Source organism: Oncorhynchus gorbuscha, unplaced genomic scaffold (genome assembly GCF_021184085.1).
Source record: "Oncorhynchus gorbuscha isolate QuinsamMale2020 ecotype Even-year unplaced genomic scaffold, OgorEven_v1.0 Un_scaffold_695, whole genome shotgun sequence".
Taxonomy (NCBI): Eukaryota; Metazoa; Chordata; class Actinopteri; order Salmoniformes; family Salmonidae; genus Oncorhynchus; species Oncorhynchus gorbuscha.
The window spans coordinates 167,298-192,418 of NW_025745769.1; the positions used below are offsets into that span (position 1 = coordinate 167,298).

At 46.0% G+C, this 25,121-nt stretch overlaps 1 protein-coding gene across 4 annotated transcripts in view; it reads left to right on the forward strand.

Moving 5' to 3' along the window:
* lrguk (leucine-rich repeats and guanylate kinase domain containing) overlaps nt 1–25,121 on the forward strand; it is a 37,430-nt gene that overhangs the window by 6,663 nt on the left and 5,646 nt on the right. For 3 of the 4 annotated variants that reach the window (XM_046335280.1, XM_046335282.1, XM_046335283.1), the window contains 10 exons: nt 84–170; nt 2,772–2,878; nt 3,216–3,335; nt 5,980–6,076; nt 11,327–11,440; nt 11,518–11,719; nt 14,756–14,851; nt 14,914–15,092; nt 22,120–22,208; nt 23,232–23,351. In XM_046335280.1, coding sequence (XP_046191236.1) covers nt 84–170; nt 2,772–2,878; nt 3,216–3,335; nt 5,980–6,076; nt 11,327–11,440; nt 11,518–11,719; nt 14,756–14,851; nt 14,914–15,092; nt 22,120–22,208; nt 23,232–23,351 — 1,211 coding nt within the window. The remainder of the gene's footprint in view (nt 1–83; nt 171–2,771; nt 2,879–3,215; nt 3,336–5,979; nt 6,077–11,326; nt 11,441–11,517; nt 11,720–14,755; nt 14,852–14,913; nt 15,093–22,119; nt 22,209–23,231; nt 23,352–25,121) is intronic. The other variant, XM_046335281.1, reaches the window with a different exon arrangement.

The following is a 25,121-nucleotide window of genomic DNA, read 5'->3' on the forward strand; positions in this document are numbered from 1 at the left end:
TTAGCTCCCTAATGCTGTCTGCTTCCTCTGTACTGACAATAGACATGTCCATGCTGCTTCTTTCACTGTTGTTTCAACCCCAGGAGCAACTGGACTACAGACTGGCAGTGATCTTCCTCCTTCAACACCTGACTGGCCTGGACCAGGAGAAAGTCACAGTAGAGGAGAAGGCAGGTTGGATGTATGAGATGGCTAGTAGACTGTCACTGGCCAGCCAGGCCAGTAGACTGGCGCTGGCCAGCCGGCTGGCTATTATTCTGGCGCTGGCCAGCCGGCTGGCTATTATTCTGGCGCTGGCCAGCCGGCTGGCTAGTATTCTGGCGCTGGCCAGCCGGCTAGCTTGTAGACCACAATTGATACTAGCCTACAGTAGGTCCAAATTCTGCTGGGCGTAGATGGAAAAGATAACATTTCTCCTGCATCTCGGGCTAGCTTGGTAATGTTCTATTAGATGTCCATCCCTGTGTGTAATACTGTGCCTATAGGAAGTGGAGGAGGGGCATCAATAACTGAGTGGCATGTTTTGCTAATTGGGACAGTGAATGCTAACCTGGTATGTTTGTGGTCATCTGTGGTCAACAGTGGTCATCTGTCAGGATCTGTAGAGGTTTTATAATATAGGTCAATGATACAGTTGAAGTCTGAAGTTTACATACACTTAGGTTGGAGTCATTAAACTCGTTTTTCAACAACTCCACAAATTTATTGTTAACAAACTATAGCTTTGGCAAGTCGGTTAGGACATCTACGTTGTGCATGACACAAGTAATTTTTCCAACAATTGTTTACAGACAGATTATTTCACTTATAATTCACTGTATCACAATTCCAGTGGGTCAGAAGTTTACATACACTAAGTTGACTGTACCTTTAAACAGCTTGGAAAATTCCAGAAAATTATGTCATGGCTTTAGAAGCTTCTGATAGGCTAATTGACATCATTTGAGTCAATTGGAGGTGTAACTGTGGATGTATTTCAAGGCCTACCTTCAAACTCAGTGCCTCTTTGCTTGACATCAAGAAATCAGCCAAGACCACAGAAAATAAATTGTAGACCTCCACAAGTCTGGTTCATCCTTGGGAGCAATTTCCAAATGCCTGAAGGTACCACATTCCTCTACCACAATAGTACGTAAGTATGAACACCATGGGACCATGCAGCCGTCATACAGCGAGACGTGTTCTGTTTCCTATAGATGAACGTACTTTGGTGCGAAAAGTGCAAATCAATCCCAGAACAGCAGAAAAGGACCTTGTGAAGATGCTGGAGGAAACAGGTACAAAAGTATCTATATCCACAGTAAAACGAGTCCTATAGCGACATAAGCCACTGCTCCAAAACCACCATGAAGAAAAAAACAGACTACGGTTTGCAACTGCACATGGCGAGAAAAATCTTACTTTTTGTATAAATATCCTCTAGAACTGTTTGGCTATAATGACCATCGTTATGCTTAGAGGAAAAAGGGGGAGGCTTGCAAGCTGAACGTTCCGGGGTGGCAGCATCATGTTGTGTGGGTGCTTTGCTGCAGAAGGGACTGGTGCACTTCACAAAATAGATGGCATCATGAGGATGGAACATTATGTGGATATATTGAACTAACATCTCAAGACATCAGTCAGGAAGTTAAAGCTTGGTCACAAATGGGTCTTCCAAATGGACAATGGCCCCAAGCATACTTCCAAAGTTGTGGCAAAATGGCTTAAGGACAACAAAGTCAAGGTATTGGAGTGGCCATCAAAAAGCCCTGACCTCAATCCTATAGAATATGTGTGGGCAGAATTGAAAAGCGTGTGCGAGCAAGGAGGCCTACAAACCTGACTCAGTTACACCAGCTCAGTCAGGAGGAATGGGCCAAAATTCACCAAACTTATTGTGGGAAGCTTGTGGAAGGCTACCTGAAATGTTTGACCCAAGTTAAACAATTTAAAGGCAATGCTACCAAATATTAATTGATTGTATGTAAACTTCTGACCCAATGGGAATGTGATGAAAGAAATAAAAGCTGAAATAAATAATTCTCTATTCTCTCTACTATTATTCTGACATTTCACATTCTTAAAATAAAGTGGTGATCCTAACTGACCTAAGAGGGAACAAACTAGGATTAAATGTCAGGAATTGTGAAAACAGAGTCAAATGTACTAGGTTAAACCTGAAACCCCTGTACCTCTTCTAGGACTGACCTAGTAAGATAGGTTAAAAATCCCGTCTCCCCCAGTTCTAAATGTTGCTGTGAACATTGTTACATATGAACTGTCCCACTGGTGTTCTCCAGGTGTCTGCACTTCTGAACGTCTCTGTGTTAAGAGGTGTCTGCTTTGTTACTAAATGTAAATGTAAATGTAAATGTACTAGATTAAATGTCTCCAGGTGTTGCTGTGAAATTGGTCTAAATGTATTTGGTGTCTGATGTTAATGAAACTCTCCCTGTGTGTTCTCCTAGGTGTCTGCTGTGAAGTAAGATATTTTGTTACATATGAACGTCTCCCCCTGTGTTCTCCAGGTGTCTGCTGTGAACATTGTTACATATGAACGTCTCCCCCTGTGTTCTCCAGGTGTCTGCTGTGAACATTGTTACATATGAACATTTGTTACATATGAACGTGTCTCATTGTTACCTGTGTTCTCCAGGTGTCTGCTGTGAACATTGTTACATATGAACGTCCCCCTGTGTTCCCATTGTTACATATGAACGTCTCCCCCTGTGTTCTCCAGGTGTCTGCTGTGAACATTGTTACATATGAACGTCTCCCCCTGTGTTCTCCAGGTGTCTGCTGTGAACAAGTACGACCCTCCTCTGGAGGTGGTGGCAGCCAGGGAACACATGAGTCACATGGTATACCAGCTGATGCAGCCCCAGGTCATCTACGATAGGTAAAAACAGCACGACCCGCCAACTACCCTGACTGGACTACCCTCCTTAGAACACGACTTTCAGCCAATCAGAAGTCGATACGATGAATATTCTAAATAAAGCTTACATACTAAATTAACTTGTGCTTGCAATCTTTAAAAATGAAGAAACATTTATGCTCTATTTATACATCATAGAAACTGACCTATCCCCTGGCCTAGAAAAATCTGATTTTTCTGATTGGCTTGTTGTCCTGAACAATGGTAAAGTACTTCCTAGACTCTTTATCCTTGTGCTCTCCCTCTATCTAAATGGTGTACTGTGTCATCCATGTGTTGCTGTGTGCGTGTGTCCCAGCACCCTGCCCAGTCTTGACTCTCCCTACCCCATGCTGGTGTTGACTGGACCCCAGGCTTGTGGGAAGAGAGAGCTGGCCCACAAGCTCTGCCGAGAGTTCAACGACTTCTTCGCCTACGGGTGAGTCCCAAGTGCCAAATGGTACCCTATTTCCTACATTGTAGTGCACTACTTTTGGCAAGCTATGGCCAAACTCTGGGGGCTTGTGTGTATCCATAAAGCACACTTTTCCATATATAGTGCACTACTTTTGGCCAGCTTGCTTCTCGGATTTTGTGCTCATTGGAATAGACTTTATCAAAGGATGCAGTTACCTTAAATATGAGAAGGCCTGGTCACAGAGGTGAAGTCTAGGGTTAGCCTAGAGTATAGGCTAGGGTTAGCCTAGAGGTGAAGGCTAGGGTTAGCCTAGAGGTGAAGGCTAGGTTAGCCTAGAGGTGAAGGCTAGGGTTAGCCTAGAGGTGAAGGCTAGGGTTAGCCTAGAGGTGAAGGCTAGGGTTAGCCTAGAGGTGAAGGCTAGGGTTAGCCTAGAGGTGAAGGCTAGGGTTAGCCTAGAGGTGAAGGCTAGGGTTAGCCTAGAGGTGAAGGCCTGGTCACAGAGGTGAAGGCTAGGGTTAGCCTAGAGGTGAAGGCTAGGGTTAGCCTAGAGGTGAAGGCTAGGGTTAGCCTAGAGGTGAAGGCCTAGGGTTAGCCTAGAGGTGAAGGCTAGGGTTAGCCTAGAGGTGAAGGCCTGGTCACCTAGAGGTGAAGGCTAGGGTTAGCCTAGAGGTGAAGGCTAGGGTTAGCCTAGAGGTGAAGGCTAGGGTTAGCCTAGAGGTGAAGGCTAGGGTTAGCCTAGAGGTGAAGGCTAGGGTTAGCCTAGAGGTGAAGGATAGGGTTAGCCTAGAGGTGAAGGCTAGGGTTAGCCTAGAGGTGAAGGCCTGGTCACAGAGGTGAAGGCTAGGGTTAGGGTTATTGTTTAGGATGGTACTAAATATATTTCACCAGGATCCCCTCTGGTTCCCCATCCATAGATACATGATAGTTCCACACTGTTACACCAGATGGTCAATACTTCCAACACATGAGCAATGGGGAGTGATAAATAACAAGGTCCCCTACCACGGGCAATAGAAGAAATTAGAAGCAGTAAATAGTGGTAGAGAGAGCACAAACACTGGAGAGCTAGAATCAAAAGAACATCTGCTGGACATGGCTTGTCTATGGCTCTCACCTTACGCTGGTTTTAATAGAAACCAGGGTTCTCTATCCCTGTTCCTGGAGAGCTACCCTCCAGTTGGTTTTCACACCAACCCTGTTCCTGGGGAGCTACCCTCCAGTTGGTTTTCACACCAACCCTGTTCCTGGGGAGCTACCCTCCAGTTGGTTTTCACTCCAACCCTGTTCCTGGGGAGCTACCCTCCTGTAGGTTTTCACACCAACCCTGTTCTTGGAGAGCTACCCTCCTGTAGGTTTTCACTCCAACCCTGATCCTGGAGAGCTACCCTCCTGTAGGTTTTAACCCAAACTCTGTTCCTGGAGAGCTACCCTCCTGTAGGTTTTAACCCTGTTCCTGGAGAGCCACCCTCCTGTAGGTTTTAACTCCAACCCTGTTATTGGAGAGGTACCCTCCTGTAGGTTTTAATCCTCTTCCTGGAGAGCCACCCTCCTGTAGGTTTTAACTTCAACCCTGTTCTTGGAGAGCTACCCTCCAGTTGGTTTTCACTCCAACCCTGATCCTGGAGAGGTACCCTCCTGTAGGTTTTAACCCAAACTCTGTTCCTGGAGAGCTACCCTCCTGTAGGTTTTAACTCCAACCCTGTTCCTGGAGAGCTACCCTCCTGTAGGTTTTCACTCCAACCCTGATCCTGGAGAGCTACCCTCCTGTAGGTTTTAACCCAAACTCTGTTCCTGGAGATCTACCCTCCTGTAGGTTTTAACCCTCTTCCTGGAGAGCTACCCTCCTGTAGGTTTTAACTCCAACCCTGTTCCTGGAGAGCTACCCTCCTGTAGGTTTTAACTCCAACCCTGTTCCTGGAGAGCTACCCTCCTGTAGGTTTTAACTCCAACCCTATTCCTGGAGAGCTACCCTCCTGTAGGTTTGAACCCAAACCCTGTTCCTGGAGAGCGACCCTCCTGTAGGTTTTAACTCCAACACCAGTTTTAACTAACCTGAGTCAGTTGATCAACCACCTAATTACTAGAATCAGGTACGCTAGATGAGGGTTGGAGTGAAATCCTCCAGGAGGGTGGCTCTCCATGAACATGTTTGGAGAGCCCTGCTCTACACACAGACACACGCACACACACTTCCTTCTACATCCCCGCACCCAGGGGAGGTCGCCCCATCCCACCCCCACCAGCCCCTGTCCTCTGCAGAGCTAACGTAAAAACAGTTAACATACCTACCCCTCCAAAATGACAAGAACCTGTTGATGTGGCCATGGAGTGCTCCACTTCACCTGGGTAGTGGAGTTGGTGTGTGTGTGTGCACTTGTGTGCATCAAAGCGAGTGTGTGGCATGTGTCTGTCTATATGTCTAGTCTGTCCGTTATTCTGTCTCTGTGTGTTGCAATACCATTATGATCCTTAGGAGTTTTTGATTATTTGAAATGTTGGATTATTGTGTGCTTGTTGACATTTACTGCATTGATTGATAGGAACATAAGCAGTTCGCTGCAGCCGTAACACCTGCTAAACTGTGTACATGACCTATGAAGTTGAGTTGCTAGCTTGAATGTATTGCTGTATTGTCATTGGAACCATTTGTCTCTTGTTGTCACAGAACCTGCCATACCACCAGGGGTCCCTACTTTGGGGAAGAGGACGGGAGCGACTACCATTTTGTCACGGAGGAAGACTTTCAGAACATGATTCACATGGTACATGTTTGAGGTTGACTATGTTGCTGTGTGATTGAGCAGAATTACTGATCAACAAATCACCTTGCATCCATTGTTTGGTTAACGTCAGCGATTCTGCCCCTCGTTTGCTCAAACTGATCCCCTCAAACACACTGATAGTGTGTCAGTCTCAGATTCATTTAAATTCTTTCCGTTCGTAAAGATAAAATGTGAAGGTTAAACAATTCATGGTTAGCCCTGTCCATGACACCACCACATCTTCATCGTACTTCAGCATTTAAATATAGTGTCTTCGGAAAGTATTCAAATCCCTTGACTTTTTCCACATTTTGCTACGTTACAACCTTACAAATCTACACACAATACCTCATAATGACGCAGCGAAACAGGTTTTGAGAATTTCTTGCAAATGTCAACAAACAAAAAAAAAATTAAAAGGAAGATTTACATAAATATTCAGACGCTTTGCTCTGTGACTCGAAATTGAGCTCAGGTGCATCCTGTTTCCATTGATCATCCTTGAGATGTTTATACAACTTGATTGGAGTTCCCCTGTGGTAAATTCAATTGATTAGACATGATTTGGAAAGGCACACACCTGTCTATATAAGGTCCCACAGTTGACAGTGCATGTCAGATAAGAAAAAACTAAGCCATGATGTCGAAGGAATTGTCTGTAGAGCTCCGAGACAGGATTTTGTTGAGGCTCAGATTTGGTGGGTACCAAAACATTTCTGCAGCATTGAAGTTCCCCAAGAACACAATGGCCTCCATTATTCTTAAATAGAAGAAGTTTGGAACCATCAAGACTCTTCCTAGAGCTGGCCGCCGGCCAAACTGAGCAATCGGGGAGAAGGGCCTTGGTCAGGGAAGTGACCAAGAACCTGATGGTCTCACTGACAGAGCTCTAGAGTTCCTCTGTGGAGACAACCATCTCTTCAGCACTCAGGCCTTTATAGTAGAGTGGCCAGACAGAAGCCACTCCTCATTAAAAAGCACATGACAGCCCACTTTTAGTTTGCCAAAAGGCACCCAAAGACTCTAAGACCATGCTGAAGCATGGTGGTGGCAGCATCATGCTGTGGGGATGTTTTTCAGCGGCAGGGACCGGAACACTATTCCGGATTGAGGCAAAGACGAACAGAGCGAAGTACAGAGAGATCCTTGATGAAAACCTGCTCCAGAGCGCTCAGGACCTCAGACTGGGGCGAATGTTCACCTTCCAACAGGACAATGACCCTAAGCACACAGCCTAGACAACGCAGGAGTGGCTTCGGGACAATGTCCATCCCAGCCAGAGCCCGGTCTTGAACTGAATCGAACATCTCTAGAGAGAACTGAAAATAGCTGTGCAGCAACGCTCCTCATCCAACCTGACTGAGCTTGAGAGGATCTGCAGAGAAGAATGGGAGAAACTCCCCAAATAAAGGTGTGCCAAGCTTGTAACGTCATACCCAAGAAGACTCGGGCTGTAATTGCTGCCTAAGGCGCTTCATCAAAGGGTCTGAATACTTACACTACCGTTCAAAAGTTTGGGGTCACTTAGAAATGTCCTTGTTTTTGAAAGAAAAGCTAAACAAATTGTCCATTAACATAACATCTAATTGATCAGAAATACAGTGTTGACATTTTTTATGTTGTAAATGAGTATTGTAGCTGGAAAAGGCAGATTTTTCTTTCTTTTTTCTGCATATCAACCACCACTCCAGTGTTCCAATGGCACGCTGTGTTAGCTAATCCAAGTTTATCCTTTTAAAATGCTAATTGATCATTAGAAACCCCTTTTGCAATTATGTTAGCACAGTTGAAAACTGTTATGCGGATTAAAGAAGCAATAAAACTGGCCTTCTATAGACTAGTTGAGTATCTGGGGCATCAGCATTTGTGGGTTCGATTACAGGCTCAAAATGGCCAGAAACAAAGAACTTTCTTCTGAAACTCGTCAGTCTTTTCTTGTTCTGAGAAATGAAGGCTATTCCATTCAAGAAATTGCCACGAAACTGAAGATCTGGTACAACGCTGTGTACTACTCCCTTCACAAAACAGCGCAAACTGGCTCTAACCAGAATAGAAAGTGGAGTGGGAGGCCCTGGTGCACAACTGAGCAAGAGGACAAGTACATTAGTGTCTAGTTTGAGAAACAGATGCCTCACAAGTCCCTAACTGGCAGCTTCATTAAATAGTAACCGTAAAACACCAGTCTCAACATCAACAGTGAAGAGGCGACTCTGGGATGCTGGCCTTCTAGGCAGAGTTGCAAAGAAAAATACATATCTCAGACTGGCCAATACAAATAATATATTAAGATGGGCAAAAGAACACAGGCACTGGACAGAGGAAGATTGTATAAAAGTGTTCGGATCTCAAAGAAGAACATTTGTGAGATGCAGAAAAAATGAAAAGATGCTGGAGGAGTGTTGACACCATCTGTCAATCATGGTGGAGGCAATGTGATGGTCTGGGGGTGCTTTGGTGCTGGTAAAGTGGGAGATTTGTACAGGGTAAAAGGGATCTTGAAGAAGTATGGCTATCACTCCATTTTGCAAAGCCATGCCATACCCTGTGGATGGCGCTTAATTGGAGCCAATTTCCTCCTACAACAGGACAATGACCCAAAGCACTGCTCCAAACTATGCAATAACTATTTAGGGAAGAAGCAGTCAGCTGTCTATAATGGAATGGCCAGCACAGTCACTGGATCGCAACCCTATTGATCCGTTGTGGGAGCAGCTTGACCTTATGGTTCGAAAGAAGGGCCCATCAAACCAATCCAATTTGTGGGAGGTGCTTCAGGAAGCATGGGGTGAAATCTCTTCAGATTACCTCAACAAATTGACAACTAGAATGCCAAAGGTATGCAAGGCTGTAATTGCTGCAAATGGAGGATTCTTTGATGAAAGCAAAGTTTGAAGGACACAATTATTATTTAAATTAAAAATCATAAAACCTTGTCAACGTCTTGACTATATTTCCTATTCATATTGCAACTCATTTCATGTATGTTTTCATGGAAAACAAGGACATTTCTAAGTGACCCCAAACCTTTGAACGGTAGTGTATGTAGATGTGATATTTCAGTTGTGTTTTTTCATACATCTGTTTTCTCTTTGTCATTATGGGGTATCGTGTGTACCGGTAGATTAATTTTAAAAAAGGCTGTAACCTGACAAAACGTGGACCAAGTCAAGGGTCAGCATACTTTCCGAAGGCGCTGTTCATCCAGACAGCAATTTATTTTGTGCAAATGTGTGTAGCCCAGACTTGACAAGTCTTCTGGTTTGAAGTTTTGTAAGTAGTTCTCTTAACTCTAAAAGACAGTAAATCAATTGTTATGTCATACTCAGTTATTGGCTACTTAAATATATTTCCTTATATCTAACATTTTTGACACTTCAAAGCACAAGAGTTCTACCATATTCCCAAAGGAAGAAGTCCTAGATATCCTACACGGGGGGCCTGAGGTACTGTAGAGTATGCCTGCCCGGCCAACCCTCTTTTAACTTCAGGCCCATTCATTTGTCTTCCTAAAGGTAAATATGTAAGCGCCATGGGGCCTTAATAAATAGAGATCTCTCTCACAGTGATATTAGGAGGAAACCCTTTGAAGTGGGATGCACACTCTAAAGTACAGAGGTACCTAACTGTGCACACTCTAAAGTACTCAGGTGAGTGGGACCCTAACTGTGCACACTCTAAAGTACAGAGGTAGTATCTCATGTGAAGTGGGGATCCTAACCGTGCACACTCTAAAGTACAGAGGTAGTGTCTCAGGTGAAGTGGGGATCCTAACCGTGCACACTCTAAAGTACAGAGGTAGTGTCTCAGGTGAAGTGGGGATCCTAACCGTGCACACTCTAAAGTACAGAGGTAGTGTCTCAGGTGAAGTGGGGATCCTAACCGTGCACACTCTAAAGTACAGAGGTAGTGTCTCAGGTGTCTCAGGTGAAGTGGGTGATGGGGATCCTAACCGTGCACAAAGTACAGAGGTAGTGTCTCAAAGTATCTAGTGTCTCAGGTGAAGTGGGGATCCTAACCGTGCACACTCTAAAGTACAGAGGTAGTGTCTCAGGTGAAGTGGGGATCCTAACCGTGCACACTCTAAAGTACAGAGGAAGGTGGAGACCCTTCCTCCCTTATCACATACATACATCACAGACTCCCTGGATCATTCAGACCACGTCAGACCATTTCAGATGGAGACAGAAACATACAGGGCATTCTGAAAGTATTCAGACCCCTTCACCTTCTCCACATTTTGTTACGTTACAGCCTTGTTCTAAAATGGATCAAATAAATCCTCATCAATCTACACACAATGTGCAGTACATCAGACTCGTATGCCCAACCACACACACACACACACACACACACACACACACACACACACACACACACACACACACACACACACACACACACACACACACACACACACACACACACACACACACACACACACACACACACACACACACAGCAGCTCCATCCCGAAAATGTGCCTCAATCAGTAGGTCCTTGTGCTTGTTTTATTGTTCCAATTAGCCTGTCAACAGAGGAACGATAAGGGTGCTTTGTAATTTGGGCCTGATGGTTTCCAACCCTCTAAAAGTAGGGGGTGAAGTTAAGCATGACAAGTGTCGAGCTCCTGAGGGAGTCTCTCAATAGTCAGTAGGGCACAACTTATATCAGATCATCAACTAGAAATGTGATATCTAGAATGTGGGCATGAGAGCCTTACCAATTCTATGTGTTCCATTTCTATCTGAATATTGGGAAAAGTGTAGCCTACCTTGAGAGTAGGCTACAGTCCTCAGAGCTGTCCGTAGGGTCGTAAAGCGTGATGGATCGTAATGCCGAGCGTATCGGCCCCAGGTGCAAGTAGACGAGGGGTCAAAGGGAGCGGCTGTGTGAACTACAGGGTAGCAGGGGAAGTGATGGTACCCCTGACTGCAGGGTCAGGTGTTCACCTCACAGGTGGGGACATTATAGCTGCGGCTGTTACTCTTCTCTGGACATAGCAGGGGTCGTGAAGGACCCAGTAGGTCCATCGAAGACCACTTCCATTTTAGAATATGAATTTGACTCTTAACTAAGTAAATGTTGCACCCCACGATAGTTGACTGTCACAACTTACAGCTTTCTGTTAACTTTTGTTTTCTTTCTTTTTGTCTCCCCCCTGGTCTCCCTCTCTCGGTCTCCCTCTGCCTGTCTGTCTCTCTTTCTTTCCTTCTCCCTCTGCTCTTCCATTGTCTGTCTTCTCTCTCTCAGGGTAAATTCCTCCAGACGATGCAGTATGCGGGCCACTGGTATGGTCTGTCTCGTGAGGCCATAGAAGACGTGGCCAGGGAGGGCCTGGCCTGCTGTGTGCACATGGAGCTGGAGGTGGGCGTCAACACACACACACATTCACATAGCAGCAGGAAATTGAAAGGCTCATTTTCTGTGTACTGTTCTCCCAGGGTGTGTTCAGTCTGAAGAACAGCCACTTTGAGCCACGTTACGTCCTGATGATCCCCACAGACAAGGAGCAGTACAGCAGGCGGCTGAGGACCAGAGCTCTGTACACCCAGACCCAGATAGATACGGCTGTAGCCCGCGTGGATACATACGCCCTGATCAACAGAGAGCGCCCAGGCTTCTTTGACAACGTCATCCCCTGTGGTACGTAGCTGATGATGATGCAGACCAGTATATAGAATATAGATATATAGGTATGCAGTCCCTTCAGAAAGTATTCATACCCCTTGACTTATTCCACATTTTGTTGTGTTAAAGCCTGAATTCAAAATGAATTAAATGTGTTGTTTTTTTACACACAATACCCCTTAATGACAAAGTCAAAACGTGTTTTTAGAAATGTGATTATGAAATATAGAAATATCTCATTTACACAAGTATTCACACCCCTGAGTCGATACATGTTAGAATCAGCTTTGGCAGCGATTACAGCTGAGTATTTCTGGGTCTCTAAGAGCTTTGCACACCTGGATTGTACAATATTTACACATTATAAAATTCTTCAAACTCTGTCAAGTTGGTTTCTGATCATTGCAAGTCTTGCCATAGATTTTCAAGCCGATTGAGGTGAAAACTATAACTAGACCACTCAGGTACACACACCCCTTGACCTTTTCCACGTTTTGTTGTGTTACTGGCTGAATTTAAAGTGGATTCAATTCAGATGTTGTGTCACTGGCATACATACATTATGGGGTATTGCGTGTAGAACAGTAACACAATCTGAATAGAATCTATTTTAAATTCAGGCCGCGAGACAAGAAATGTGTAAAAAGTCCAGAGGTGTGAATACTTTGAAGCCACTGCAGGTATATATAATAGTACTTCAAAGGGAAGCTGTCTTCCACGTTGTTCCTGGATAACATAGAAACACACATACAGCACCAGTCAAACGTTTGGACACACCTACTCATTCAAGGGTAGTTCTTTATTTTTACTATTCTTTACATTGTAGAATAATAGTGAAGACATCAACACTATAAAATAACACTTCAGGTTTCATGTAGTAAACAAAAAAAGTGTTAAATATATTTTGATTTGTTTTAGATTCTTCAAATTAGACACCCTTTGCCTTGATGACAGCTTTTCACACTCTTGGCATTCTCTCAACCAGCTTCATGAGGAATGTTTTTCCAACAGTCTTGAAGGAGTTCCCACATGTGCTGAGCACTTGTTGGCTGCTTTTCCTTCACTCTGTGGTCCAACTCATCCCAAACTATCTCAATTGGGTTGAGGTCGGGTGATGGTGGAGGCCAGGTCCTCTCATGCAGCACTCTATCACTCTCCTTCTTGGTCAAAAAGCCCTTACACAGCCTGGAGGTGTTTTGGGTCATTATCCTGTTGAAAAACAAATGATAGTCCCACTAAGCCCAAACCAGATGGGATGGAGTATGGCTGCAGAATGCTGTGGGAGCCATGCTTGTTGTGTGCCTTGAATTCTAAATAAATCACAGACGGTGTCACCTGCAAAACACCATTACATCTCCTCCTCCATGCTTCACTGTGGGAACCACACATGCGGAGATCATCCATTCACCTACACTGCTCTGCAAAGACAAGGTGGTTGGAACCATAAATCGCAAATTTGGACTCATCACACCAAAGGACAGATTTCCACCGGTCTAATGTCCATTGCTTGTGTTTCTTGGCCCAAGCAAGTCTCTTCTTCTTATTGGTGTCCTTTAGTAGTGGTTTCTTTGCAGCAATTCGACAATCACGCAGTCTCCTCTGAACAGTTGATGTTGAGATGTGTCTATTGCTTGAACTCTGTGAAGCATTTATTTGGGCTACAGTTTCGGGGGCTGGTAACTCTACTTAACTTATCCTCTGCAGCAGAGGTAACTCTGGGTCTTCCTCTCCTGTGGCGGTCCTCATGAGAGCCAGTTTCTTCATCAGCGCTTGATGGTTTTTGCGACTGCACTTGAAGAAACTTTCACAGTTCTTGAAATTTTCCAGATTGAGTGACCTTCATATCTTTTAATGAATGTTGGACTGTCATTTCTCTTTGCTTATTTGAGCTGTTCTTGCCATAATATGAACTTGGTCTTTTACCAAATAAGTCTATCTTCTCTATACTACCCCTACCTTGTCACAACACAACTAATTGGCAAAAACGCATTAAGAAGGAATGAAATTCCACAAATGTACTTTTAACAAGGCACACCTGTTAATTGAAATGCATTCCTACCTCATGAAGCTGGTTGAGAGAATGCCAAGAGTGTGCAAAGCTGTCAAGGCAAAGGGTGGCTACTTCGAAGAATCTCAAATATAAAATAAGATATATTTTTATTTGTTTAACACTTTTTTGGTTACGACAGGATTCCATATGTGTTATTATATTATATTATGTGTTATGATGACTTCACTATTATTCTACAATGTAGAAAATAGTAAAACATTAAGAAAAACCCTGGAATGACTAGGTGTGTTCAAACTTTTGACTGGTACTGTAGATGCATACCCATGTTGTCTATCATGGTTTTAATGGTTCTTGTGATGGTTTTCACTCCATGAACCAACTGAAGCTTTCAGAGTTGACCTGTGTTCTACCATATAAAGAAACAAAAAAATGTCTGGCCACAACCAAATGTACGTTCCTATAGAAACTACCTACAACTGTCCAGTGAAAATCTTATTTTTTAAAGTTCTCTTATCTCTTACCCACATAATGTTGTTGGCGTGTCCTTTATTCGTATTTGTGTCCAAAGCATAAATTAGAGAGAAGAAACCCCCCCGCCTCAAACTTGTATCTCAAACAGACCATTTAAAAAATGCTTGCTATTTACTTACCGGTTAATATAGCCAATCAGCGGCCTACTCGCCTGAATATTTTTAATGACCGGTATACGCCCTCACCATTCCAAACCAGAAAATCTGCTTTTTAACATACTTAATTACCATATTTTGTAAGGAAAACTATTTCACACATATTGTAATAAACAATAGGTCATATTTCGGAGAAGTCTGGAAACGCTGGACCGTTACTTCAAGAGATTTATCTAAAGAATCTAAAGTCTGGCGTGTGTGTGTGTGTGTGTGTGTGTGTGTGTGTGTGTGTGTGTGTGTGTGTGTGTGTGTGTGTGTGTGTGTGTGTGTGTGTGTGTGTGTGTGTGTGTGTGTGTGTGTGTGTGTGTGTGTGTGTGTGTGTGTGTGTGTGTGTGTGTGTGTGTGTGCGTTCAGATGAGCCAGTGGAGGCATACAGAACCCTGAGGCAGGTGGTGAAGGACTATCTGGGAGTGGACGAGCAGGGAGGAGAGGACCAGAGCACCCCCACAGGTAGGTGTTTGTGTGCATTACAGCACATATATGTGCGATCAAGTGTGTCATTAACGTGTCAGCATCTGTGACAGAGTTGAAGAGGGACTCTCTAGTGGACGAGGCGCCCCCAGCCCCCTCCACCAGAACAGAGGCAGTCTTTATGTCCTGCTCCGCTCCAGACATGGACCCCTCAGACCACAACTGTAGGAAGTACTACAACAAGGTCCAGGCCCAGCTCACCCCACAGAAGACCTCAGCAGTGAGTCACAACACCCACACACACACGCGTCAGTAGTCACCAAGCCTGCACCTGGTCAACTATGGTATTCAGGCTTTTGTTTCAGCCCAGCACTAATTTGTCTGATTCAACCAATCAAGGTCTTGGCGAGCAGTTGATTAGTTGGATCTGACTGATCCAGTCCCGAGGAACCAGGTGTGTGCTCTCACTGGCCAAACATTGATTAATCAACGTAGTGTCAGGAAGAAAGAGAATACAGCTGGACTGTATACCTGGAGGACAGGAGTCGTACACCTAGGGTCAGTCAGACAGGGTATATTACAGGTAGTTTGCAACCCGAGGTGAACCTCCTGTACCAAGTCTGTCTGCCTTGTGCTGTTGATCACAGTGATCTAGATCAGAGATACTCAACTCTGACCCCACGAGGTCCGGAGCCTGCTGGTTTTCTCTTCTTCCTGATCATTAATTGCTCACACCTGGTGTCCCAGGTCAAAATCAGTCCCTGATTAGAGGGGAACAATGTCAAACTGCAATGGAACTGGCTTTGAGGTCCAGAGTTGAGTTTGAGGGATCGAGCCCAATAATCTGACTCATTGATATCAGGGTTGTTATTGCTGAGCTAGATAACCTTATTCATCCACGCCAGCATCATGTTTAAATACTGTATCTCTAATGTCATGTTTGTCATTTATTATCTTGTCTTGTCCCTGTGCTTCCCATGCTATTCGTTTCCCTCTGCTGGTCTTATTTGGTTCTTTCCCTCCTTCTAGCCCTCTCTCTCCCCCTCCCTCTCTCACTCTCTCGCTCTCTCTTCTCTCTATCGTTCCGTTCTGCTCCCAGCTGTTCCTATTCCCCTAATCATCATTTAGTCTTCCCACACCTGTTCCCGATCCTTTCCCCTGATTAGAGTCCCTATTTTGTCCTGTCGTGTTTTTGCCTTCATCAGATGCTGCGTGTGAGCAGGTGTCTCTGTCGACTACGGCCTGCGCCTACCCGAGGCGACCTGCAGTCTGTGGCCGCTTCTCCAGTTGTTTCCCCTCTACAAGTCTAGAGGATTTCTGTTATTCCGTTTTGGACTTAAATAAACTCTGTTTCTGTTAAGTCGCTTTTGGGTCCTCTTTCACCTGCATGACAGAAGGAACCGACCAAGGAATGGACCCAGCGACTTCAGACGCTCGTTACACTGCCGTCGAGATCCAAGGAGCCATGCTCGGCAGACACGAGCAGGAATTGTCTGCTGCTCGCCATGCCGTGGAGAACCTGGCCGCTCAGGTTTCCGACCTCTCTGGACAGTTCCAGAGTCTCGTCTCGTGCCACCTGTTACTTCCTGGCCTGCCGAGCCTCCAGAACCTAGGGTTAATAACCCACCTTGCTACTCCGGGCAGCCCACTGAGTGCCGCTCCTTTCTCACGCAGTGTGAGATTGTGTTCTCTCTCCAACCCAACACATACTCTAGAGAGAGCTCGGGTTGCTTACGTCATTTCACTCCTTACTGGCCGGGCTCGAGAATGGGGCACAGCTATCTGGGAGGCAAGGGCTGATTGCTCTAACAAATTCCAGAACTTTAAAGAGGAGATGATTCGGGTTTTTGACCGTTCAGTTTTTGGTGGGGAGGCTTCTAGGGCCCTGGCTTCCTTATGCCAAGGTGAACGGTCCATAACGGATTATTCTATTGAGTTTCGCACTCTTGCTGCCTCTAGTGAGTGGAACGAGCCGGCGCTGCTCGCTCGTTTTCTGGAGGGACTCCACGCAGTGGTTAAGGATGAGATTCTCTCCCGGGAGGTTCCTTCAGATGTGGACTCTTTGATTGCTCTCGCCATCCGCATAGAACGACGGGTAGATCTTCGTCACCGGGCTCGTGGAAGAGAGCTCGCATCAACGGTGTTTCCCTGCTCCGCATCGCAACCATCTCCCTCCTCTGGCTTTGAGACTGAGCCCATGCAGCTGGGAGGGATTCGCATCTCGACTAAGGAGAGGGAACGGAGGATCACCAACCGCCTGTGCCTCTATTGCGGAGTTGCTGGACATTTTGTTAATTCATGTCCAGTAAGAGGCCAGAGCCCATCAGTAAGCGGAGGGCTACTGGTGAGCGCTACTACTCAGTCCTCTTCATCTAGATCTTGTACTACTATGTCGGTCCATCTACGCTGGACCGGTTCGGGTGCTACATGCAGTGCCTTGATTGACTCTGGGGCTGAGGGTTGTTTCATGGACGAAGCATGGGTTCGGAAACATAACATTCCTTTCAGACCGTTAGACAAGCCTACGCCCATGTTTGCCTTAGATGGTAGTCATCTTCCCAGTATCAAATTTGAGACACTACCTTTAACTCTCACAGTATCTGGTAACCACAGTGAGACTATTTCTTTTTTGATTTTCCGTTCACCGTTTACACCTGTTGTTTTGGGTCATCCCTGGCTAGTATGTCATAATCCTTCTATTAATTGGTCTAGTAATTCTATCCTATCCTGGAACGTTTCTTGTCATGTGAAGTGTTTAATGTCTGCCATCCCTCCCGTTTCTTCTGTCCCTACTTCTCAGGAGGAACCTGGCGATTTGACAGGAGTGCCGGAGGAATATCATGATCTGCGCACGGTCTTCAGTCGGTCCCGAGCCAACTCCCTTCCTCCTCACCGGTCGTATGATTGTAGTATTGATCTCCTTCCAGGGACCACGCCTCCTCGAGGTAGACTATACTCTCTGTCGGCTCCCGAACGTAAGGCTCTCGAGGATTATTTGTCTGTGTCTCTTGACGCCGGTACCATAGTGCCTTCTTCTTCTCCGGCCGGGGCGGGGTTCTTTTTGTTAAGAAGAAGGACGGTACTCTGCGCCCCTGCGTGGATTATCGAGGGCTGAATGACATAACGGTTAAGAATCGTTATCCGCTTCCCCTTATGTCATCAGCCTTCGAGATTCTGCAGGGAGCCAGGTGCTTTACTAAGTTGGACCTTCGTAACGCTTACCATCTCGTGCGCATCAGAGAGGGGACGAGTGGAAAACGGCGTTTAACACTCCGTTAGGGCATTTTGAGTACCGGGTTCTGCCGTTCGGTCTCGCCAATGCGCCAGCTGTTTTTCAGGCATTAGTTAATGATGTTCTGAGAGACATGCTGAACATTTTGTTTTTGTCTATCTTGACGATATCCTGATTTTTCTCCGTCACTCGAGATTCATGTTCAGCACGTTCGACGTGTTCTACAGCGCCTTTTAGAGAATTGTCTCTACGTAAAGGCTGAGAAGTGCTCTTTTCATGTCTCCTCCGTTACTTTTCTCGGTTCCGTTATTTCCGCTGAAGGCATTCAGATGGATTCCGCTAAGGTCCAAGCTGTCAGTGATTGGCCCGTTCCAAGGTCACGTGTCGAGTTGCAGCGCTTTTTAGGTTTCGCTAATTTCTATCGGCGTTTCATTCGTAATTTCGGTCAAGTTGCTGCCCCTCTCACAGCTCTTACTTCTGTCAAGACGTGTTTTAAGTGGTCCGGTTCCGCCCAGGGAGCTTTTGATCTTCTAAAAGAACGTTTTACGTCCGCTCCTATCCTCGTTACTCCTGACGTCACTAGACAATTTATTGTCGAGGTTGGCCTTCAGAGGTAGGCGTGGGAGCCATTCTATCCCAGCGCTTCCAGTCTGACGATAAGGTTCATCCTTGCGCTTATTTTCTCATCGCCTGTCGCCATCTGAGCGCAACTATGATGTGGGTAACCGTGAACTGCTCGCCATCCGCTTAGCCCTAGGCGAATGGCGACAGTGGTTGGAGGGCGACCGTTCCTTTTGTCGTTTGGACAGACCATAAGAACCTTGAGTACATCCGTTCTGCCAAACGACTTAATGCCCGTCAAGCTCGTTGGGCGTTGTTTTTCGCTCGTTTCGAGTTTGTGATTTCTTACCGTCCGGGTAGCAAGAACACCAAGCCTGATGCCTTATCCCGTCTGTTTAGTTCTTCTGTGGCTTCTACTGATCTCGAGGGGATTCTTCCTTATGGGCGTGTTGTCGGGTTGACAGTCTGGGGAATTGAAAGACAGGTTAAGCAAGCACTCACGCACACTGCGTCGCCGCGCGCTTGTCCTAGTAACCTCCTTTTCGTTCCTGTTTCCACTCGTCTGGCTGTTCTTCAGTGGGCTCACTCTGCCAAGTTAGCTGGTCATCCCGGTGTTCGAGGCACTCTTGCGTCTATTCGCCAGCGCTTTTGGTGGCCGACTCAGGAGCGTGACACGCGCCGTTTCGTGGCTGCGTGTTCAGACTGCGCGCAGAAGAAGTCTGGTAATTTTTTTCTGCTTCTGCTCCTGGTCTTGCTGGGTCTCAGTCTGTTCCCTGCCATCGCATCTCTCCTGTTCTTGTCCCTGCCCTTGCTGTGTCTCAGTCTGTCCCTAGTTCTCATTTTTTTTTTAGAGTAGTACCCTAGTTTCCCTTTTTATCGTTTTTCGTTACGGTCCTGAGGAGAGGAGTTGGGTTCTTTCTCGGGACGTGCTGGACCGTTTGATCTATGATTTCCTCCGTTGCCGCCAGTGTTCCTCCTCGAGAGCGCCAGGAGGCGCTCGGTGAGTGGGGGGGTACTGTCATGTTTGTCATTTATTATCTTGTCTTGTCCCTGTGCTTCCCATGCTATTCGTTTCCCTCTGCTGGTCTTATTTGGTTCTTTCCCTCCTTCTAGCCCTCTCTCTCCCCCTCCCTCTCTCACTCTCTCGCTCTCTCTTCTCTCTATCGTTCCGTTCCTGCTCCCAGCTGTTCCTATTCCCCTAATCATCATTTAGTCTTCCCACACCTGTTCCCGATCCTTTCCCCTGATTAGAGTCCCTATTTATTCCTTTGTGATCCGTTCCTGTCCCGTCGGTTCCTTGTATTGTATTCACCATGCTGTGATTGCGTTTCGCCCTGTCCTGTCGTGTTTTTGCTGTGATTGTGTATCGCCCTGTCCTGTCGTGTTTTTTGCCTTCATCAGATGCTGCGTGTGAGCAGGTGTCTCTGTCGACTACGGCCTGCGCCTACCCGAAGCGACCTGCAGTCTGTGGCCGCTTCTCCAGTTGTTTCCCCTCTACAAGTCTAGAGGATTTCTGTTATTCCGTTTTGGACTTAAATAAACTCTGTTTCTGTTAAGTCGCTTTTGGGTCCTCTTTCACCTGCATGACACATAAATGACCAGCATGGTCGAATAATAATAAGGCAGAACAGTTGAAACTGGAGCAGCAGCACAGTCAGGTGGACTGGGGACAGCAAGGAGTCATCATGTCAGGTAGTCCTGGGGCATGGTCCTAGGGCTCAGGTCCTCCGAGAGAGAGAAAGAAAGAGAGGAAAGAATTAGAGAATTAGATTCACACAGGACACCGAATAGGACAGGAGAAGTACTCCAGATATAACAAACTGATCCTAGCCCCCCGACACATAAACTACTCCAGCATAAATACTGGAGGCTGAGACAGGAGGGGTCAGGAGACACTGTGGCCCCATCCGAGGACACCCCCGGACAGGGCCAAACAGGAAGGATATAACCCCACCCACTTTGCCAAAGCACAGCCCCCACACCACTGGGCCGAAGGAGCTGGCCTCCATCCACAGATACAGCGTCATGTTTAAATACTGTATCTCTCTCTCTCTGGGCCGTAGGAGATGGCCTCCATCCACAGATACAGCGTCATGTTTAAATACCGTATCTCTCTCTCTGGGCCGTAGGAGCTGGCCTCCATCCACAGATACAGCGTCATGTTTAAATACTGTATCTCTCTCTCTCTGGGCCGTAGGAGCTGGCCTCCATCCACAGATACAGCGTCATGTTTAAATACTGTATCTCTCTCTCTGGGCCGTAGGAGCTGGCCTCCATCCACAGATACAGCGTCATGTTTAAATACTGTATCTCTCTCTCTGGGCCGTAGGAGCTGGCCTCCATCCACAGATACAGCGTCATGTTTAAATACTGTATCTCTCTCTCTGGGCCGTAGGAGCTGGCCTCCATCCACAGATACAGCGTCATGTTTAAATACTGTATCTCTCTCTGGGCCGTAGGAACTGGCCTCCATCCACAGATACAGCGTCATGTTTAAATACTGTATCTCTCTCTCTGGGCTGTAGGAGATGGCCTCCATCCACAGATACAGCGTCATGTTTAAATACTGTATCTCTCTCTCTGGGCCGTAGGAACTGGCCTCCATCCACAGATACAGCGTCATGTTTAAATACTGTATCTCTCTCTGGGCCGTAGGAACTGGCCTCCATCCACAGATACAGCGTTTAAATATGTTTAAATACTGTATCTCTCTCTGGGCCGTAGGAACTGGCCTCCATCCACAGATACAGCGTCATGTTTAAATACTGTATCTCTCTCTGGGCCGTAGGAGATGGCCTCCATCCACAGATACAGCGTCATGTTTAAATACCGTATCTCTCTCTCTGGGCCGTAGGAGCTGGCCTCCATCCACAGATACAGCGTCATGTTTAAATACTGCATCTCTCTCTCTCTGGGCCGTAGGAGCTGGCCTCCATCCACAGATACAGCGTCATGTTTAAATACTGTATCTCTCTCTCTGAGCCGTAGGAGCTGGCCTCCATCCACAGATACAGCGTCATGTTTAAATACTGTATCTCTCTCTCTGGGCCGTAGGAGCTGGCCTCCATCCACAGATACAGCGTCATGTTTAAATACTGTATCTCTCTCTCTCTGGGCCGTAGGAGCTGGCCTCCATCCACAGATACAGCGTAATGTTTAAATACTGTATCTCTCTGTCTGGGCTGTAGGAGATGGCCTCCATCCACAGATACAGCGTCATGTTTAAATACTGTATCTCTCTCTCTGGGCCGTAGGAACTGGCCTCCATCCACAGATACAGCGTCATGTTTAAATACTGTATCTCTCTCTGGGCCGTAGGAGATGGCCTCCATCCACAGATACAGCGTCATGTTTAAATACTGTATCTCTCTCTGGGCCGTAGGAGCTGGCCTCCATCCACAGATACAGCGTCATGTTTAAATACTGTATCTCTCTCTCTGGGCCGTAGGAGCTGGCCTCCATCCACAGATACAGCGTCATGTTTAAATACTGTATCTCTCTCTCTGGGCCGTAGGAGATGGCCTCCATCCACAGACGGCAGCAGCTGGTCAGAGAGGCTCTGATGGGGAAGAGTCCCAGAGCCTACACCCAGCTCTTCAAGAGGTACACTATACCCTACCACTCAGACTTGATTGGAGTGTACACTTCAAATCAACAGCTATTCTAGGCATCAACAGCCTCTCCTGTTATCCTGATTGGCCATATTTGACCCTGATGTTGAAGTGGCAGGTTACAAGGTCATGTGGTGTTGTATTGCATGCCAACAGCAGAGGGAACTAGAGAGGTCATGGTGAAAAGTGTGTGTGTGTGTGTGTGTGTGTGTGTGTGTGTGTGTGTGTGTGTGTGTGTGTGTGTGTGTGTGTGTGTGTGTGTGTGTGTGTGTGTGTGTGTGTGTGTGTGTGTGTGTGTGTGTGTGTGTGTGTGTGTGTGTGTGTGTGTGTGTTTAGGAGTATTGATCACCCCCGCTGCCATTCACACTCTAGCTGACAGGAGATGTACTCTGTCAATTTCTGCATAATGTCTCTTGTTTTACTGAGAATGTGTTTTCAGATGCATGTTGGGTAGGATGGTCACCTTCAGAACAATACCAACTATGTGTGTTTATATTTTATGTGTGAGAAATGCATACAAGCATCTGTTGAGATTGAAGGAAGTCAGCGATGCACAGTGTAAACAGCAATATCAGGCCGACTTCTGCAACAACTAAGAGTATGAATCACAAGGCTCCATAGCTATCATGTTGCGTGAAGCGCATCTGTGCACATGAACAGATGTTTATTGTGAGTGCTACGTCTTGCATCGCGCTCCACTGCAATATCCTGCTGCTCCTGGCAACCTCATCACTGAGGCTCAGTTTAAAGTGATAGATTTCATATCAGATGTTGTTTAGTTATAACGAACCTCTGCATATCACCAATGTGTTGCAGCTACAATCTCTTACCAAGCTCGTGATTATATCATGTTGACGCTATCATGTTATGACATGTTATGTGTAAGGTGTGTGTGTGTGTGTGTGTGTGTGTGTGTGTGTGTGTGTGTGTGTGTGTGTGTGTGTGTGTGTGTGTGTGTGTGTGTGTGTGTGTGTGTGTGTGTGTGTGTGTGTGTGTGTGTGTGTGTGTCTCCCAGGTGTGCTCACACAGCTCCATCATCATTGGCCTCTCAGATGCAGCGGGACCCCACCCTCTCATCCCCCATGATGCCTAGAGCCAGCCATGACAGACAACACAACCACTCAGAGAATAGCAGGTCTGTACCCAACACACACACACTATTATAGTCTCAACTTGTATAGTCTCAACTATATCCACTGCTGTTGTATTTGTATAGTATAGTCCCCTAGGGGACGAGCATCCACTGCTGTTGTATTTGTATAGTATAGTCCCCTAGGGGACGAGCATCCACTGCTGTTGTATTTGTATAGTATAGTCCCCTAGGGGACGAGCATCCACTGCTGTTGTATTTGTATAGTATAGTCCCCTAGGGGACGAGCATCCACTGCTGTTGTATTTGTATAGTATAGTCCCCTAGGGGACGAGCATCCACTGCTGTTGTATTTGTATAGTATAGTCCCCTAGGGGACGAGCATCCACTGCTGTTGTATTTGTATAGTATAGTCCCCTAGGGGACGAGCATCCACTGCTGTTGTATTTGTATAGTATAGTCCCCTAGGGACGAGCATCCACTGCTGTTGTATTTGTATAGTATAGTCCCCTAGGGGACGAGCATCCACTGCTGTTGTATTTGTATAGTATAGTCCCCTAGGGGACGAGCATCCACTGCTGTTGTATTTGTATAGTATAGTCCCCTAGGGGACGAGCATCCACTGCTGTTGTATTTGTATAGTATAGTCCCCTAGGGGACTAGCATCCACTGCTGTTGTATAGTATAGTCCCCTAGGGGACGAGCATCCACTGCTGTTGTATAGTATAGTCCCCTAGGGGACGAGTATCCACTGCTGTTGTATGTATAGTATTCACTGGCTGACCTTATGTAGTAGTATTCACTGGCTGACCTTATGTAGTAGTATTCACTGGCTGACCTTATGCACTAGTATTCACTGGCTGACCTTATGTAGTAGTATTCACTGGCTGACCTTATGTAGTAGTATTCACTGGCTGACCTTATGCACTAGTATTCACTGGCTGACCTTATGTAGTAGTATTCACTGTCTGACTGAAGTATTCCTGACCTTATGTAGTAGTATTCACTGGCTGACCTTATGTAGTAGTATTCACTGGCTGACCTTATGCACTAGTATTCACTGGCTGACCTTATGTAGTAGTATTCACTGGCTGACCTTATGTAGTAGTATTCACTGGCTGACCTTATGCACTAGTATTCACTGGCTGACCTTATGTAGTAGTATTCACTGGCTGACCTTATGTAGTAGTATTCACTGTCTGACCTTATGCACTAGTATTCACTGGCTGACCTTATGTAGTAGTATTCACTGGCTGACCTTATGTAGTAGTATTCACTGGCTGACCTTATGCACTAGTATTCACTGTCTGACCTTATGTAGTAGTATTCACTGTCTGACCTTATGTAGTAGTATTCACTGGCTGACCTTATGCACTAGTATTCACTAGCTGACCTTATGTAGTAGTATTCACTGTCTGACCTTATGTAGTAGTATTCACTGGCTGACCTTATGCACTAGTATTCACTGTCTGACCTTATGTAGTAGTATTCACTGTCTGACCTTATGTAGTAGTATTCACTGACTGACCTTATGTAGTAGTATTCACTGTCTGACCTTATGCACTAGTATTCACTGGCTGACCTTATGTAGTAGTATTCACTGGCTGACCTTATGCACTAGTATTCACTGTCTGACCTTATGTAGTAGTATTCACTGGCTGACCTTATGTAGTAGTATTCACTGTCTGACCTTATGTAGTAGTATTCACTGGCTGACCTTATGTAGTAGTATTCACTGTCTGACCTTATGCACTAGTATTCACTGTCTGACCTTATGTAGTAGTATTCACTGTCTGACCTTATGCACTAGTATTC